General features: G+C 36.8%; 1 protein-coding gene across 1 annotated transcript in view; it reads left to right on the top strand.

Annotated features, from left to right (window-relative positions):
* LOC128996346 (E3 ubiquitin-protein ligase AMFR-like) overlaps window positions 1–17,011 on the top strand; it is a 111,738-nt gene that overhangs the window by 82,470 nt on the left and 12,257 nt on the right. Inside the window, exons 2-3 of the mRNA XM_054421616.1 lie at window positions 15,855–16,031; window positions 16,511–16,591. Coding sequence (XP_054277591.1) covers window positions 15,855–16,031; window positions 16,511–16,591 — 258 coding nt within the window. The remainder of the gene's footprint in view (window positions 1–15,854; window positions 16,032–16,510; window positions 16,592–17,011) is intronic.

The raw sequence follows: 17,011 nt of genomic DNA, 5'->3' as shown, positions 1-17,011 counted from the left end.
GGCTTGGTAAACAACGAATGTAACGTCAACCATAAACACCCCCGCCGCAGCAAACCTGCAGACTAAGCGAATTTCCATTTGCCTGAATTGATTTTAAATTAAACCTATTTAAAACACATTAGGATTAACGAGTACTGTACCTAGGTTTGCTGCTGCAGTGAGGCTAATAAAGTGTGTTTTAGTAAAATATTAGTAGCTTAGTATAAAATAAATACATTTGCCAAGTCGGATAGAAATATTTCCATAAACAAGCAAACTACAAAATTTTAATATATTCTTCATAAGAATAACATAGGCTTAGGTTTTTTAAATTTTTATTTTTTTATTTTTATTTTATCTGTAACCAATAACGGTACAAAATCACTTTAGCATACTAAATTATTTGTTTTTAACCTCTTTAAAATGGTTTAGAGAGAAACTGGGAAATTTTGTGTTTTGAGGGTCAAAAATGAGGAACCAATTTTACCCCATAAAATCCCCCGTAAAACCCCGTTCCCATGGTCCGACCATGCTGGTTCGTGAACTCTTTGAAGTTAATCCCGCCTTACACCTTTAAACCACATTATGGTTCACTCAATTATGTTATTTTAAATAGAAAATGTGCGACAGCTGGTTCCTATGGGATGATTACTGCAGTATCAAAGTCATAACTACACTGGACTGTGACATGTCGGTAGCGTATCTCGCCACGTTATCAAGGCCACACTAGGTCGGTCACCGTGGTATGATTCAGCGAAACATCCGTTTGTTTTTGTTCTACTATATCAGATTGTCCCTATCTCGTGACAGGTAAATGGATTGACGCAAAATGGAGTCAATACGCACGAAATATATATGCTATAAACTAGTGTTCATAAGAGGAAATCCCGGAACATAGAACTTAGAGAATAGTAGTACGCTCTATGAAAGGTCCATTCAACTCCTATTTGGTCTTTTGTTTTATGAATGGTAAGTATACTGTAATCTAAAGACAATGGTATTTTTTTGTCGCTGGAAAAACCCAATACGATAGAGAGGTTTATATATACATCTAGATTAGACTAGTACAACCACGAGTATAAACTGACCCGATTATAGCTGTTAAAATATTGTCTTGCTTTGAGACACAACATTCAAAATTTCTACCAAACCCAATTAATTAATTAGGTAATTCGTGTACCTTATTCTCTACGAGTATGTTCTACAACAGTATAAACTGGCGATACTATAGAATATCTCACTAATTAGTAGTATAGTGATTGTTTAGTATTATTTTCGTAGATTGACTCATAGATTTATCCGGTTCATATTTGGATGGGACGTAAAAACATAATAGTCATATAATTTCGTTCTTGTACATCTAAATATTAAAGTGTTTGCAATTACTGTCATTTGACCTCGTATTTGCTATGGTTATGTAACATAAAATGTCGCATTAGCTACTGTACTTTCATTGTTAATATTCAAGCACCGCACACAAGTGGTATAGTCTGTTTTGATTGCAAGCATACTTCACATTCTTCAAAATTGTAAAATATCGTTTGTTTCGCGTCACTTAGGCATGTGCTGATGTCAAATATATTGTCTTTCTCTTTTAACGTTAAATTCTAAAGTGCTTTACGTACTTTAAAGTGTATAGTTTACAGTTTGTAAAATAACAATAAACAGTAAACGCAAAAGAGCATACATGCACTTTTCACTATGAGAAACATACTTAATTTGCAAAATCACACTTTTAACTGATTAAATTTATAATAAATAATAAATCTGTGAGCAAGTACGATTTATCCCTTGACTGTGTGAATATAATGAAGTCAAACTGATTAAATAACTTATTTTAAACTAAAGCATTTTTTAAAGCATAAACCTTTGATAAAACTAGACATTTCATCCCCAAAGTTGTCGCCAGTGTTTGTGATCAAAACCATCGTAGTATATGTGAGTCACCGACAGATTGTGCTGATCTTAATTACTAATTTCTAATTTACAAATACAAGAACTTTTTACCAAGTTTAAACTTATGAAATTACTTATTGTGACCTATAGCAACTGTTGGGGCCCATCAAATAGGTCAGCAACAATAAATAAGGTAGAAAATATAATTTTAGGCACTAGCGCAATTTGTGACTGGCTCACACAACATTGTTCGCCAAAACAAATTGTGACATCTGGTCCATATAGATGGGACGTCCTCTTCAGTATCCAATATCCAATAGTCAATGTGGACCATCTCAGTAGCAACCGATAAGGTAGAAAATATAATTTTATATGTGTTCTTTTTAATAACAGTCAGTGACAGCTGGTCCATGTAGAGTCAATGGTTTATTTGACCTTGGGTGTAGCACACGGGTTATTGCAGTAAAATATCTGGTTCCATCTAGTTATACTGGTATCATCGAGTTCCGCTAGTTAGTAGCAGCGAGCACGTGCTCGCTGGTTAGTAGTTATAGCTTAAAATGACAGCCTGGTCGTTGAAGTTGTGTGGTCTTCACCTACAAGTTGGTAAACTCTGTGCACGCAACAGTACTTGGACCAGGTTACCTAGTTGTGCTATTGGCATCGATGTATAATAACTCCCATTGGTCGGATCGTACGAGAATGCAAATGTAAAATCAGTGCTTACGTTCAAACGCTGTGGTGCATGTAGGTCAAATTAACATTTCGGCGCCGCTGTGCCTCCCAGACCGTAGAGAAGCTAATCGTACAATATATCATCTTCTACGTTTGATCTGGGTCAAGGTAAACACATTCGTTATCGTACGTACAATGTAAGGTGAGTGCACCAGTGAATGACCGGTCAAGCATACGTTTCCACGTGAATCAACTATAGCTGGGTTGCCGGTTAGATTCTGAGAAAACTCGGGAAAAGGAAATTGGTAATGCAATCTAGATGGCAAAACGTATCGTACTATACTGTTAGGAACACATCTATTTAAACATCTTGCGCGTATTTTGTGCTTTCTATTGATTATATTAGATGGATTGTGTTCAAGACAATGTTGAAAAATGCACTACGTGCACTAAAAATGCATGTACATAGATAAGGTCAAAATTCGTTATCTGTAACTCTATTTTTTTCAAATTGCACTTCTATAACCTATTATAACTTTTATGAGGTAATAAATAATGAAAAATGCCATAATTATGAAAAGGCTTTATCGATTGAAAATTTCGATTACAATTTCTACACCCATATTCGATTTTTCATTACTATATCAGCAAGTTTGGTTTGACTAGGTTAGTTTAGAACAGATTAATTTTACAATTGATATATCCATAGACTAACACTTTACTAATCGATGTGTTTTCTCCATATTTATATAGCTGGGACTAAAAACCTGTTCTAAATATTGTTTTTTCCATGTATTACCTACAAAAGGTTTCAGTAAGTTAAAGAAATGTAATTGGAAAAAATAGAGTTACGGGCAGATAACGGATTTTACCCATAAATCGTTTTGAATGACCGATGTTGACCAACCGGAAGACCAGCACTTCATTAGTACCCGATGTAACATTTAGCAATTTGTTTGGTTTTAGTCCTCGTCTACGAGTCAGCGGTCTATCGGATGTGCAGTTGTTAGCTCTATCGCGGATTTGTAACGTTTGTATGAAGTTTTGATGCTGGTGTTGGGTGTCATAGCCATGATGGCCCCAAATCGATGATCCAGGCCAATTGCTCATGTTTTTATCTTAAGTTGTCCTCATCAGGCTTGTTGTTTGCCTCACGTAGTGTGTATTTGACTGCGATGTCAGCAGTAATGTACATTGTACATGATGATAACATATCAGGGAGGACCGCGCCTGTAGCCTGATAATGGTATTAACGTTTGCTGTTTTCCCCGTTTTGTTGACTCTTGTAATCCCTCTAATCCTAATCTTTCCAACCTCTGAATCATTGGAAAAACACATATCAAGGACGCCATGTAAAGAGTTGTAGACAAACAGGTTGACAAGGGATTAACCCCGCGGCGAACACATGGTCACGTTGAAGGTTAGTTAAAAAACAGCTGATATTAGGTCCGGTACGAGAAAAGATCACATAACAGTAACATTACAGAGGGAATTACAAAATTATAAATTTAAAACCACCACGTTATTCTTATGAAGAATAAGTAAACTGTCGTAGTTTGTTCGTTTATGTATTAGGCCTACGTATCTGGAGTTTCCCATGTTAACCTTATGATCATTCATATTTACAAGAATTTAAAGAAGTGTCACTGTATGCTATATTGATGAAATACACTATTATTTTGTTTTAAGTTTTAAAAGTAATTTGTCTTGTTTGTTCTTTGTTTAAAATTAAACTCCTGTTTAACAGCGAAACCGTGCAACGTTGGCCTACACCATAGTCAGTCGAACTTACATTATGTGAAGTTATTGAACAATTGCGATGATTGGCAAGCAGAATGTCACGTCTTCCGTTCAACTAGTTGAGTAATTAATTACCTCTCTCCTCAAACCTGGTTTACAGTGTTGTGACGTGATTGAGTAATTATAGAGTAATTATTTCTCTATTGAGCTGCAATAGGTCAATAGGTCGGGTTGGTAGACGGTAGTCAAGAGATATGTAATCTTGAAATATCATCCAGTTTTCTAGTTTCAAAAAAACTAAATCAAGCGCTTTTGCCAAGTCGTTTTAATATACATTGTCTGCACTAAACAATCGTTTGTGAGAAGGAGAATTCGCTAAACAAGCTTACATTTACGCCGTACTCAAACTTCTATCACTGTTGGAAGTTTATTTTTCGTGTGGCTTTATAAAAACCTGCTACTGCACCAAAAATCCACTACGATAAAGATCTCAACACTTGATTAATCTGTCATCATGAGGGTTCGATAGTTTTTATAATGTGTTAATAAAATATATTTACCGTAGTAACACGAATTTAATTAATGGTCTACCTCTACAAAACCTAATAAATCAATTGATATACGTGGCTGTTCTTAAAATCCAGTAACGTTCCTGAACTGGATCTTAAGTACAACCACGTATTGCTTTATTAGGTTTTGTAGAGGTACAGTTAGACTATACAGTAGAGCTTATAGAGTAACGTTACTTTAAAGGCTGTGTCAAATTTAATACAAACAAGTATTGGTATCCATTTAAATTTATTAAACGTAAAGTTCCGGAATTACATTTTTATTTTGAATCAAACAACCCATCGCTATCAATTGAGATGGAAACGCCACTTAGGTGCGTATTTTAGCCCAAATATGAGTGAAGGATGAGTGTAGAATGATGTGAGAATATCTGTATGGCTTTGTTACTGACTAAGATCAGCTGTTTCATCTCATCTCTACTCAGCCACAGCATCAATATGGACCAGCTGTGGCCATTTCTTTATTTCTTTCTGTTGCCAAATGTTGCTAATTGCTAATACATGTTAAGTCAAACACAGAGATATACAAGGAATCTCTCGCAAAGACGATCATGTCTCGCGGCATTCTCTCTTTTTCGATGTACCAACAAAATTAAATTATGTAAAACCTTTTCAAATTTGTCAACCAATCGAGTGAATCCCCTTATTTCGCCCCAGATGCTATGGAATGCTGATTGTTTTATAAAATCGCTATAAATATCAATAGTGAGTCACACTGGCGGGCGTGACTTGTTTACTAACATTGAGGTTGTGTAAACACACTATCAGTTGATAACAGCTGATATCGATAGGAAGCAAATGCTTGGACCTAAATTTGTCGCAATTATGATTTGATACAATAATTTCAAAACAAGCTGAGTTTAGACTAGTTTGAAGACGTTTCATACTGGTTGTGAACCTCGATGTGTAATTGTATTACTTTAAAACGACTTCAACAATCAAGTGAAGTAGGATGAACTTTTGTTTGACGAATATTGGGTTTTCTGAGACGCGGGTATTTGAATCCGCAAAACCACAGACGTTTAACAATCCCTACTTGAGGCAAGCTAAAATTAAAACTTGATTGGATTTTCAATCAATATTGAAACAATAAGTACTAGTCGCGTTAACATCTCGGAATAGACCTATGCCAAAGATGTGTACTGCATTAAAAGGAAAATAAATAATAACACCAAGTTAACCTATAAGCACTCAGGGAATTGGCACTGCAGCGAACATTTCAAACTCAATTAGACGAGTCGATGAAGTCACGTTACATATTTACAAATTTTAACAAACTCGACTGTCTTATTAAATACAACATAGACTGTAATAGTTGCATTGAATGGACAGACGCTCCAATGAGGATATACAGTATCAACATGCTACGGTGACGTCACGGTTGAGGTCTACGTCACGACAACACGCCAATCAGTCTAGTCTGACGCGGAAGTTCAGGTGGGACAGAATGCCGCCGCCGACCCTTGTACCGGAATAAGGCTATTTATAACGCTCTCCCCTCGCTATAATTAGCTCTACGGCTATATTTGACCTAAAGTTCGGTCAATCGATACACCATGTCACTTAGGTAGGGGCGCCACCAACGGTTTTTCGCTTTACTGAAATAGCAAAATTTCTTAAATATTAGTTTCTGTTACACCCTGGAAACTGTATAAAATATGTAGTGTTCTGACAAAGAAGTAAAAGTAGTTTGTACTAATTAAAGATGTGGATTTGTGCAAAACCTCTCTAAGTGATCAGTAAAAATTGTTGGAATTCATCTTTACTCCTGGATATTTTAGTGTAAACAAATCGTGTACATTACAATCTTCTATAAAGTTAACGTTATTACGTGTTTCGTACCAACTGCAGCATCGCTAGGCACCTGTTCTTGTTTGATTTACTGTGTAATATATACTGTAAATTTTAACTTGTGACGAATAATACTTAAATATTATGTATTTGAAGATGAGACATTTACCAAGAAACTTGTATTAACGACTTCATAGGGTGCTTAAAGTTTAGGAATGTTAACTATAGTATAAACTATTGGTATTTTAGGTTAGGGCAGCTGTATAAGTGTTGGAGAACTCTATCCACGTTAAATCAAACAAGTTATCAACATCAACTCATTTTCAGTTCGGCTCGTCAAGGGGGTCCATGTAATGTAAAAACTAGCCAAAAAATAGACGAAGTTCAGGACCATCTCACCAGAGGGTACTAGTGTTTTGGGTTAAGTTACATATGCACTATGCAGTGACATAGCAAACAGCTGATTGATTTATCACTTGACACAGAATATTGGAGACCATCTCAACAGATTGCACCACGTTTTTTGGCTTCAAATGTTTACATTGCGTGTGAAGTCAATTATGTGCATAGTCAATGGTTTCAGTCATCAAGAACCCCTGTCTGTACCGATGTTAATAACATTGTGGTTTACAAAGCTACTGTGTCACCATATAAAGCAGTGTACAGAACGCCTTGTCCGTGTTACCGCCTTTACACCATTGTCCAGTCCCAGTGTAACATTAACATTGCGCAACTCACAGTTGTACGTTAGACGTGTTGACGGTTTGACTTGTGAGACGAATCGTATTACATCACCTCAGCAACCGAACCCAGCTCAGGACCAATGTTTGTAATCGTGATTGTTGGAATAGTTTGTGAATTGAAGATTCCTAACTTTGTACATATTCGTATTGTATTAAATGGCTAGGTTAAGACGGTCGTAGCACTACCACTTAAAATGTATTGGTGATTGGCGGGGTTTGTACTCGGGACCTAGGATACCTAGGTTCCGCGAGCTATCAGACCAGCTTGCTTCCAAAGAGTTGGTGCTAAGGCAGAAATTCCATAGAAAAGACAATGATTTGGCAAAAATTTTCGATGTAGAAATTAAGTACACATGAACAGCTACTACTATTTTGTTCTAGTAAATCCTAAATCCTAAAGTAACGTGCCTCTTACAGAAAGTTCAGAATTAAATTTTGTCCCCTTAGTCTGTTGTAGGCGAAATGATATTAGATTTTTGTTGTATTAAGTATGTTCTTTTAGTCATATGATTTATTCGTGTTTAAATATCTTTTGTTGACAGATGATTTTTGTAAACATGTTTTGGTAAACATTAGTTTAGTTGGAAATAGAGTTTGTTGAAACAAGATGTGTGTTTAATATTTTTGTATTAGAAATAGAACATGGTGGCAGCTTAGTGGATTTTTATCGAACTGAAAGTCTAAAACCACGCATAATGTCAAGTAAGGGCAGAAAAAAACGAAATACTCGGAGGCAAAGGTATGAGGATAACGGTGAGGACGACACCCAAAGTGAACTCAACTACGTTTCAGAAAGGGACTCTAGAAAGACTAAAGATGAGTCACGAGGTTTTGCATTGGGACATACGAACCGAGAAAATGATGCAGCTATGTATACTCCTACTCCTATGGTCAATGTCACGTTACCAACTCCAGAAACATTATCTTTTACTCCGAATGAATGGCATTCCTGGAGGAATCGCTTTCAAAGGTACAGACGGGGTTGCGGTCTGGATAGCACTTCCGACGCTCGGCAAATCGATGTACTTTTGTTTGTAATGGGTAGTAGAAGTGAAGATATTTTCGATTCGTTTTCACCAAAACCTAATACTTATGACGAGGCTCTTAGGGCCTTTGATGAATACTTTGTGCCAAGACGGAATATAATTTATGAGAGATCAAAATTTTTGAGACACAAGCAAGGGAGTGATCCATCTGAAAAATTTATAACAGATTTGCATGGCCTTGCGAAAACGTGTGCATGGGGTGAACTAAATGATGAGATGATGCTTCTCGTCCTCATTATTGGTATGCAAGATGAGGGTCTGAGTGATAGACTCCAGCTGGAATCTCAATTGACTCTGGAGAAAGCAATTAATACCTTGCGCCAACATGAGGAGCTAGAACGCCAAAAACGTGAACTTGCCAATACTAATGTTTTTTTGGTAAATAAAACGTCAGTTCAAAACGGTAAACCGAATCGGACAGAAGGAGTTTGTGACCAGAAATACATCGAGGATGCAGAAAATACAAAGAAGTGCAGGAAATGTGGTTATGATTGGCACGGATCACTGGCCGAATGTCCTGCTAGGAAAGCCAAATGTGACAAATGTTCCGAGATTGGACATTTTTTTCGATGCTGTCCCTACCGCAAAAAGTGGATGAGAAAAAACAAAAACGTTGTTAAAGAAATCGAACAGCAAGTTTCAGACTGTGGAGATCTACAGGTTCCTGAGATTTTCATCGGGAATATAGAAAACAATGACAGAGCCTGGGCCCAGGAGGTAAAAGCAAGCTGTGGAAACCAAGTGTTAGGGCTTATAAAATTTAAACTTGACACAGCCGCTGATGTAACCATGATTCCAGTAGGAGTTCTTGGTGGTTTTATTAAGACTCTGCCTCTAGGAAAGTGCAAATCCCCTGTGTACAGTGCAAAGAAGAAAGAACGAATCAATATTTTGGGAACTTTAAGGCTGAAGCTTGAACATAAGGGTGTATCAATTTATGATCATGCGTATATTTCTGAGGAGATCACTGTTCCACTTCTTAGCAGACGTTCCTGTGAAGAGCTGAACCTGGTGAAGAGGATCTTTTCTGTAGATTCATCAGATATTGATTGGGTTACTGAGTACCCTAATTTATTTCAAGGATTGGGAAATATGAAAGGAGAGTACAAGATAGAAATGAAGGAGAATGCAGTTCCTTATGCTATATCTACCCCCAGGGTTGTACCAATACCTTTAAAAAGCAAGGTGAAAGAGCAGTTAGAGAATATGCTTGAAAAAGGAGTGATTGTCCCAGTTGAACACGCGACTGATTGGTGCTCACCAATGGTAGTTTGCGCAAAAAAGAGAGGTGGGGTTACGATCTGCGTGGACCTATCCAAACTCAACAACAGTGTGAAACGTCGGTTTTATCCTATTCCAAAGATTGAACTTTCATTGTCCCAGATCGCGGGAGCCAAGTACTTCAGTAAGATCGATGCGAATTCCGGTTTCTGGCAACTGAACCTTGCAGAGGAGTCTCAAGATTACACAACATTTATCACCCCTTTCGGGAGGTATAAATTCTGTAAGGTACCTTCTGGAATTACATCTGCTCATGAAGAGTTTCAGCGCCGTATGTCAAAAGCTTTAGAAGGGGCAAAGAACTGTTTAGTGCACATTGATGACTGTTTGATATGGGGAAGAACGAAAGAGGAACACGACGAGTGTCTTAGAGCCGTTCTAGAGAGAGTGCAAGCTAATGGAATCACTTTGAATAAGCAGAAGTCTGAGTTCTGCAAGGAGACTGTGACATTTTGGGGGTTTGTGCTGTCTAAGGAAGGAATCAAGCCTGATCCAAGCAAGGTACAAGCAGTTGTGGACTTACCAGCCCCAAGTAATGCTAATGAAGTCCAGAGATTCATGGGCATGATCACTTTTCTGGCTAAATTTATTCCGAACTGCAGTGAGATTTTAGAGCCAATTACGAGCTTGTTAAAGACTAAAAACGATTTCTTTTGGGGACCAACTCAGGAAAAAGCTTTTGTCACAGTGAAACAGATTTTAGCCTATCATCAGAGCCATGTTTAACTGTTTACGATCCGGAAAAGCCCTCGATTCTTTCTTGTGATGCTTCAAAAAAAGGTCTTGGAGCGGTTTTACTACAAGTTGAAGGAGAAAACAAGAAACCTGTGGCATATATATCTCGGACTCTAATGCCTGTTGAAGAAAACTACAGTAACATTGAGAGAGAAGCGCTTGCGTGCACTTGGGCAAGTGACCGTTTAAAATGTTTCCTGATGGGTAAAATGTACACAATTGAGAGCGACCACAAACCGCTTGTCTCAATTTTCAAAAGACAAAATTTGGACGAGCTCTCACCGAGGCTACAGCGATTCCGAATGCGTATGATGAGATACGATTATCGCATGACCTGGACCCCAAGAAAAGACCTTGCCATAGCAGATCTGCTATCGAGATGTCCTATTCCGGCTAATGAAGATGGCGAATTGACAGAAGAAGTGGAAGCCTTCGTCCATGAAATCAGTATGATTAGAATAAACACTACAGATGAAAATGTGACAAAAGTACTTCACTCACAAATGAGGGATCCAATATGTGCACAACTCAAGCTAAAAATTTTAGACGAATGGCCTGGAAAATCAAGTTTACCTAATGAGATTCAAGAATACTTTAACGTGAAAGACGAGTTAAGTTGTATTGATGGGTTATTGCTTCGAGGAACTCGGATGATAATACCTCATGAACTACGAGCGGAAATGCTTGAGAGGCTTCACAGTGGACACTTGGGAATCACAAAAACAAGGAAACGTGCTTTGGAAACCATGTGGTGGCCTGGAATTTCTCAAGAAATAGAAAGAAAAAGCAAATCGTGTCCAGTGTGTATTCAGATATCAACTAATCACAGTGAACCATTGATTCCAGAACTTATGTTTGGAGGGAAAATAAGAGAAAATCTTCCATCTACTTTGGTTGGAAATCCTGTGGAAAATAAAGACTTTTTTGAGAGGGAGAATAAGTACCAGTCGAAGTATAAGATGCAATTTGATAAACGACATGGAACGAGGGGTTTAAGTGAATTAGGAGAGGGAAGCATGGTATGGATCACAGATCTACGTAGACATGGTAAAGTAGTCAGGAAATTGAACGAACCACGTTCCTACCTTGTGGACATTGACAAGAAAACCATTCGACGAAACCAGACGTTCTTAGTTCCTGCACCATACTACGGAGAAGATTGCATTCTTTCAAACTGTTCATCTACGGTCCTTAATTGTCCATCTAACTCACGTGATCCTCCAGACGCTGGCACAGTTACCCATTACGGAAGATCCATCAAGATACCGAGGCGGTACCGAGCTTCATGAAGATGTAGACATCTTGAGGCGGGATGTTGTATTAAGTATGTTCTTTTAGTCATATGATTTATTGGTGTTTAAATATCTTTTGTTGACAGATGATTTTTGTAAACATGTTTTGGTAAACATTAGTTTAGTTGGAAATAGAGTTTGTTGAAACAAGATGTGTGTTTAATATTTTTGTATTAGAAATAGAACAATTTTTTTATAGTTTCAGTAGATAATTGTTTGTCCCTACAGTTTTTGGTTCAAGTTGGTATTGCGATAAAAATCAGTAATAAACACGACCAACTTTGTCTGATGTGCAACCACGTTCATGTTTACTAAACTAACTACAGATGTGGAAATGAGATTTACGCTCCTTGGAGTTGTATCCGTATTAAAGGTACTGTGGGAATAAATTTATGAGCCAGAACCCCGAAAATTGCACTGCTCATTGTGGTAACATATAGAAGATCCCAAGACGGATGGTGTTTGGTACATGCAATAACACTGATAAGTCAGTAAATATCATGAGTACTAACTTAGTAACAATGAGAATAATTTATGGTCATAAACAATCGATCCAATTCGTAAACTAAATACAGTTAATTTTGCTTCGAGCTTTGGTGGAAGACTTTGTAATTCACTTCTAGTTACGTGTTTGTATCTAAAGCTGTATTTTGTACCTTATTTTTCGTTACTGACAAAATTGCTGGGTCACAACAGTTGCTATAGCTCATAATAAGTCATTCCATCAGTTTGACTTGGTAAAAACCATCATGTAATCGGCAGAAATCAGTAATTTAGATCAGCGCAATCTGTAGGTGGCTCACATCAACTAGACAAATTTTATTAAAAACCTGGCTACAACTTAAACATGGGGATGAAATGTCTGTATTAATGTTGTTGTATTAATAGTCAAAGGTGTTACTTAGTCCAACATTTCAGAAATCCCTACGACTTTCTAGCATTATGTGTTCACTTAGACATACGTGAAACACGGTTGTTTGTCGCTTAGTTAGCGCTCTACTGTCGCATCGTTATGTACATTGTACACATGTGTAAATGAATATGGAAACATTGCCTCGCCTTTGCTTTCAAACTGTAATACTTCAACCGTACCAAGAGGGAATGCTGTTTACTGTCGGGAAAGAAACCTAGCACGAGTGGTAGGGTACTTTAGTGATAAGCAAATTATTGGTTCAATGTCCAGGACCAGGTCTGTTGTTGTTGACTCGCGCCTGCTCTATGAGAGAGCATTTACCTATTGGCTGCTGTGGGTCCAGATCAGATACCGCAGTTGGCTTGTCCATCGTCCATGAAACTTATACCACAGACAATATAATACTTTAAAACTCAAACAGAGACTTAACACCATAACGACGTCCCACTAATACTCAGACCAGTGTCTATAGTGACAGGCAGTTGAGATTCAAACAACTAGACATCCCATCCCCATGTTAAAGTTGTCGCCAATATTTTTTATCAAAATTGTCGTAGTTCAAGATTCAAGATTCAAATAGTCTTCATTCAATATACAACATATATAAAACATACATGTATCTGAATACAGTCAAAATCTATATACAAATCATACACATTAAAACATAATTCTACGGTTTTTTTATCTACAAATTCTTGTAATGAATAAAAAGGATTTTTTAAAGACATCTTTTAAAAGTTTTTTTGAATTTTTTGAAATTTGTCTCCTGCCGGATGCTTATTGGTAAATATTGTAACAATTTCAATCCTGCATAGGTGGTTTTCTTTGTATAATATTCTAATTTATGCTGAGGCTAATTTAACCTAGTATTATAGTTATGCCCGGGATTGGAGGGTGTTGCTAGTTCCCTTTGTTTCAAAAAGATTATGGTTTCAAGAATATATAAATTATACACAGTTAAAATGTCCAATTTATGAAAAGATTCTTCACTGAGATGGTTTTCCGGAATTTCATAATAGTGCGAATTGCTCTTTTTTGCTGTTTAAGTACTTTATCAAGATTTGATTTTGTTGTTCCACCATAGACTGTGATAGTTGATGTGAACCATAGTTGATGTGAGCCACCGAAAGATTGCTTTGATCAAAATTACTCTCTGTTCAACCATAGATTAAACATACTCCCTTAGGGCAGTGAGTATATTTAATCTTTAATCTATGGTTGAACACAAAAACTGTTAACCAAGTCAAACCTGTGGAACGACTTATTGTGAGCTATAGCAACTGTTATGACCCATCAACCTGGTCAGCAACAAAATATACTTTTCAACTGTGGATCCTTACCATTTAAAACATATAAATTAACATTTATAGAGGAAGTTTTATGATACTAACATGTAGAAGAACAGATTTATTGAAGTTTTTTTGTAGTAATATACATACGAACATGTTTAAAAGCGTCCGCGGGAGTCGAGGGTGTATTGAACACAAGTCTTGTCAAACAATAGACTGTAGAGAGACAATAAGTGACTGTCTTGGGTATACAACATTGCTGGGGTGTAATAAATACGAACACTATTTCCAACTCGCAGTGAACACATATTCGAAAATTGTCTCAAAATAATTGTTTGTATTTTATCTAAGTTTTTGCCTACTTACAACTCGTCTAGGAAGTTGGTATTTTTGAATTTATTTTTTCAACGAGTAGGGCATTATTTCCTCAATATAATATTTGATTAGGTGCATTGACTATACTGAGTACGATATAATCAATGGTATGGATATAAATATAAAAATATAATGCTTGATATATAAAACTACATTGACTCAAATTAGCCTAATAATTGTTTTCTAAAAGCAATCGGTGAGGAAAAGTTGACGCTTAAGCTGATAATTATTCTAGTCCAGTGATGTTTGTGTTGAAAACTGTTATTATAAATATTTGACTTTGACAAAGTTAGTAAAATTTGTTGGCGACTCAGGTGTAAACGTAGTTAAAAAGTTGAATGATAAAATAACATATTAAATAAACACGATTAATGGTTTTTTTTTAATCTTTTACACAGATTCATCATCCTTTAGCAGGTATTTTATTTTACGTTCAGTTTGTATGTTTTTGCATAGATGAAGTTCATCTATGGTTTTTGTGTGAGAAGCAGCGCCTTCGCTTTCTGTACGCAACCTCGTAGCCGCATTGTATCATGTTTGCGTTGTGTTATCGTAAGGCGCGTCCAGGAGCATCTGCTTCTGAATCACCATTTCATTTACAGTATACAAAGGGCAAAAACACTTTGCCAGGGCACCTCTGTTATGTAGCTCCGAGTTCAAATCATGCCAGTCGCCAATGGGTGTGAATACGCAATGACTACTGTAGTAAGCTATGTGTCCACCAGGGGAGGAGATCTTGCTCTAAAGATTTAGTTACAGGTTTAAACTGTGAAATGGATGTTGATACTGCTCTGTCTGGTTGTTGACACGTGATTGTTTGATGACAAGATAAGATTGTTTCGGCGGGAGCTGTTGATGTAAACAACAATTAGCTAGGTTACATGACAGTGTGTGAATTGGATCATCAGCACAACACTGCGTTGAGAAAACGTAGGCCTTACTCATGTAGCCTCTTCAATACAGCTAAAATTAAATAACATGATCAGTATAGAACACGTTTCTTGTCTTCTCTGTGATTATTTTACAGGTCACCCATATTGGTTTGAGCGATTACTGTTTTATAAAGTTTTGAAATTATGTTTTCGTTTAAAGAATGAGAAAAAGAATGAGGGAAAAGTTGACAACAACGCTGAGTCACACCACTTCTTCCTTTTTTATGTCCAACCTTCACATCCTAGGACGCTAGGTTCAAGCCCGAAATGGTTTTATACATTACTCCAGGCTTATCCTAGAGGGTTGCAATATTATCGAATTTATAAAATCCATTGGTGATTGGTGGGATTTGAACCCAGGACCTCGGGCCCCAAAGCCCCGAGCTCTACCACTAGACTTTTAGTATAACATTAACCCAGCTAATGAATTGTTGAGATGGCTGTACAAAAACTGTTGGTGGTATTTGAAGGGTTCTTGTGTGCTTACCCATCCCCATTGCCACTCTAATTGACTCAATCATTGTAAGATTGTGTGTACATTTCTGTAGGACTACTCAGAGAGCTTACCTATGTAACTCACTGATGTTTTTTTTTTCAGACCCTGATCAACACAGCTTACTGTACCCTCATTCTGCTGGGCAAGTTTATACAAAGACTAGTGTTTGGTGAACTGAGGGTCTCGGAGCAGCAACACCTCAAAGACAAGTTCTGGAACTTTGTCTTCTACAAGTTCATCTTTGTATTTGGTGTCATCAATGTGCAGTTTATGGATGAGGTAAGGATTTTGTTTTGTTTGTTTACAGTCTAATAATTAGAGATAATTACTTTTTACATTTTACAATTTTTTTGCAAGACGCAATACAAATCCTCTATCTGTCCCCCTGAACAGGGAGTCGAAGTCTTAGGTCACTTATTTCTAAATAGACTTAACTGTCTTCCAGTTATGCGCGTGGTTTAACTTCTCAACCAAAAACTCAAGAGAAGTTTTAAGGTTGGACATGTCTAGCATAGCTCTCAGCTTTTGGTTGAGTTATTCTCCCATGAATAATTCTATGTGAGGATTGGTTAATGGTTATTGCATAAGTCTATTGCATCGCCCTTTGGAGTAAAAAATGTGAAAATGTTCTTCAGTTTACCCAAAAGAATGATAGATCTAAAAGCAAGCATGTTAAAACTAAGACATTAAATTTAAAAGGTCTGTTATACATGGAGAAATGCAAGTACAATCAATAGTTAACCAGTTGTCTATTCTAGGTTGTCATGTGGTGTGCCTGGTTCAGTGTATTAGGCTCCCTACATCTATTGGCACAACTCTGCAAAGATCGTTTTGAATATGTAAGTAAACGTTAGATTAAATCATCTACATGTATTTAATTGTTTTTTCAAGCTTATGAATGTGTTAAATGAAAAGTAGTTTTGATAACATTAGTTGACCTTAACATCTATACAGCTTGAATCTAAAGTGATCATGTTAGCCTTTCACTAAACACTACGATGAAGTAGGCATCCCATCCCATGTTAAAATTGTTGCAAAACTTAAATGGGTTTGGACCGCTTTCCCTAACTTTTAAAAAATTTAATTAATTTTTTAAGTCAAGGAACTGTTATAGTGCTCGCCATTAAATCTGAAGGTCGCTGGTTCAATTCCAAGCGAGATTGTTTCCAGACCCAGATGCCATTTTTCTTTGGGCTAAGAATTAATTAACAAAAAGCTATCAAACAAAAAGGTTGATGTTAGATAGTAACAATACCAGG

Source organism: Macrosteles quadrilineatus, unplaced genomic scaffold (genome assembly GCF_028750875.1).
Source record: "Macrosteles quadrilineatus isolate MER2022 unplaced genomic scaffold, UCM_ALF_1.0 Scaffold_6__1_contigs__length_79288215, whole genome shotgun sequence".
NCBI lineage: Eukaryota > Metazoa > Arthropoda > Insecta > Hemiptera > Cicadellidae > Macrosteles > Macrosteles quadrilineatus.
The sequence above is the reverse complement of the archived record's forward strand: the minus strand, read 5'-3'. Positions and strand labels throughout refer to the sequence as shown.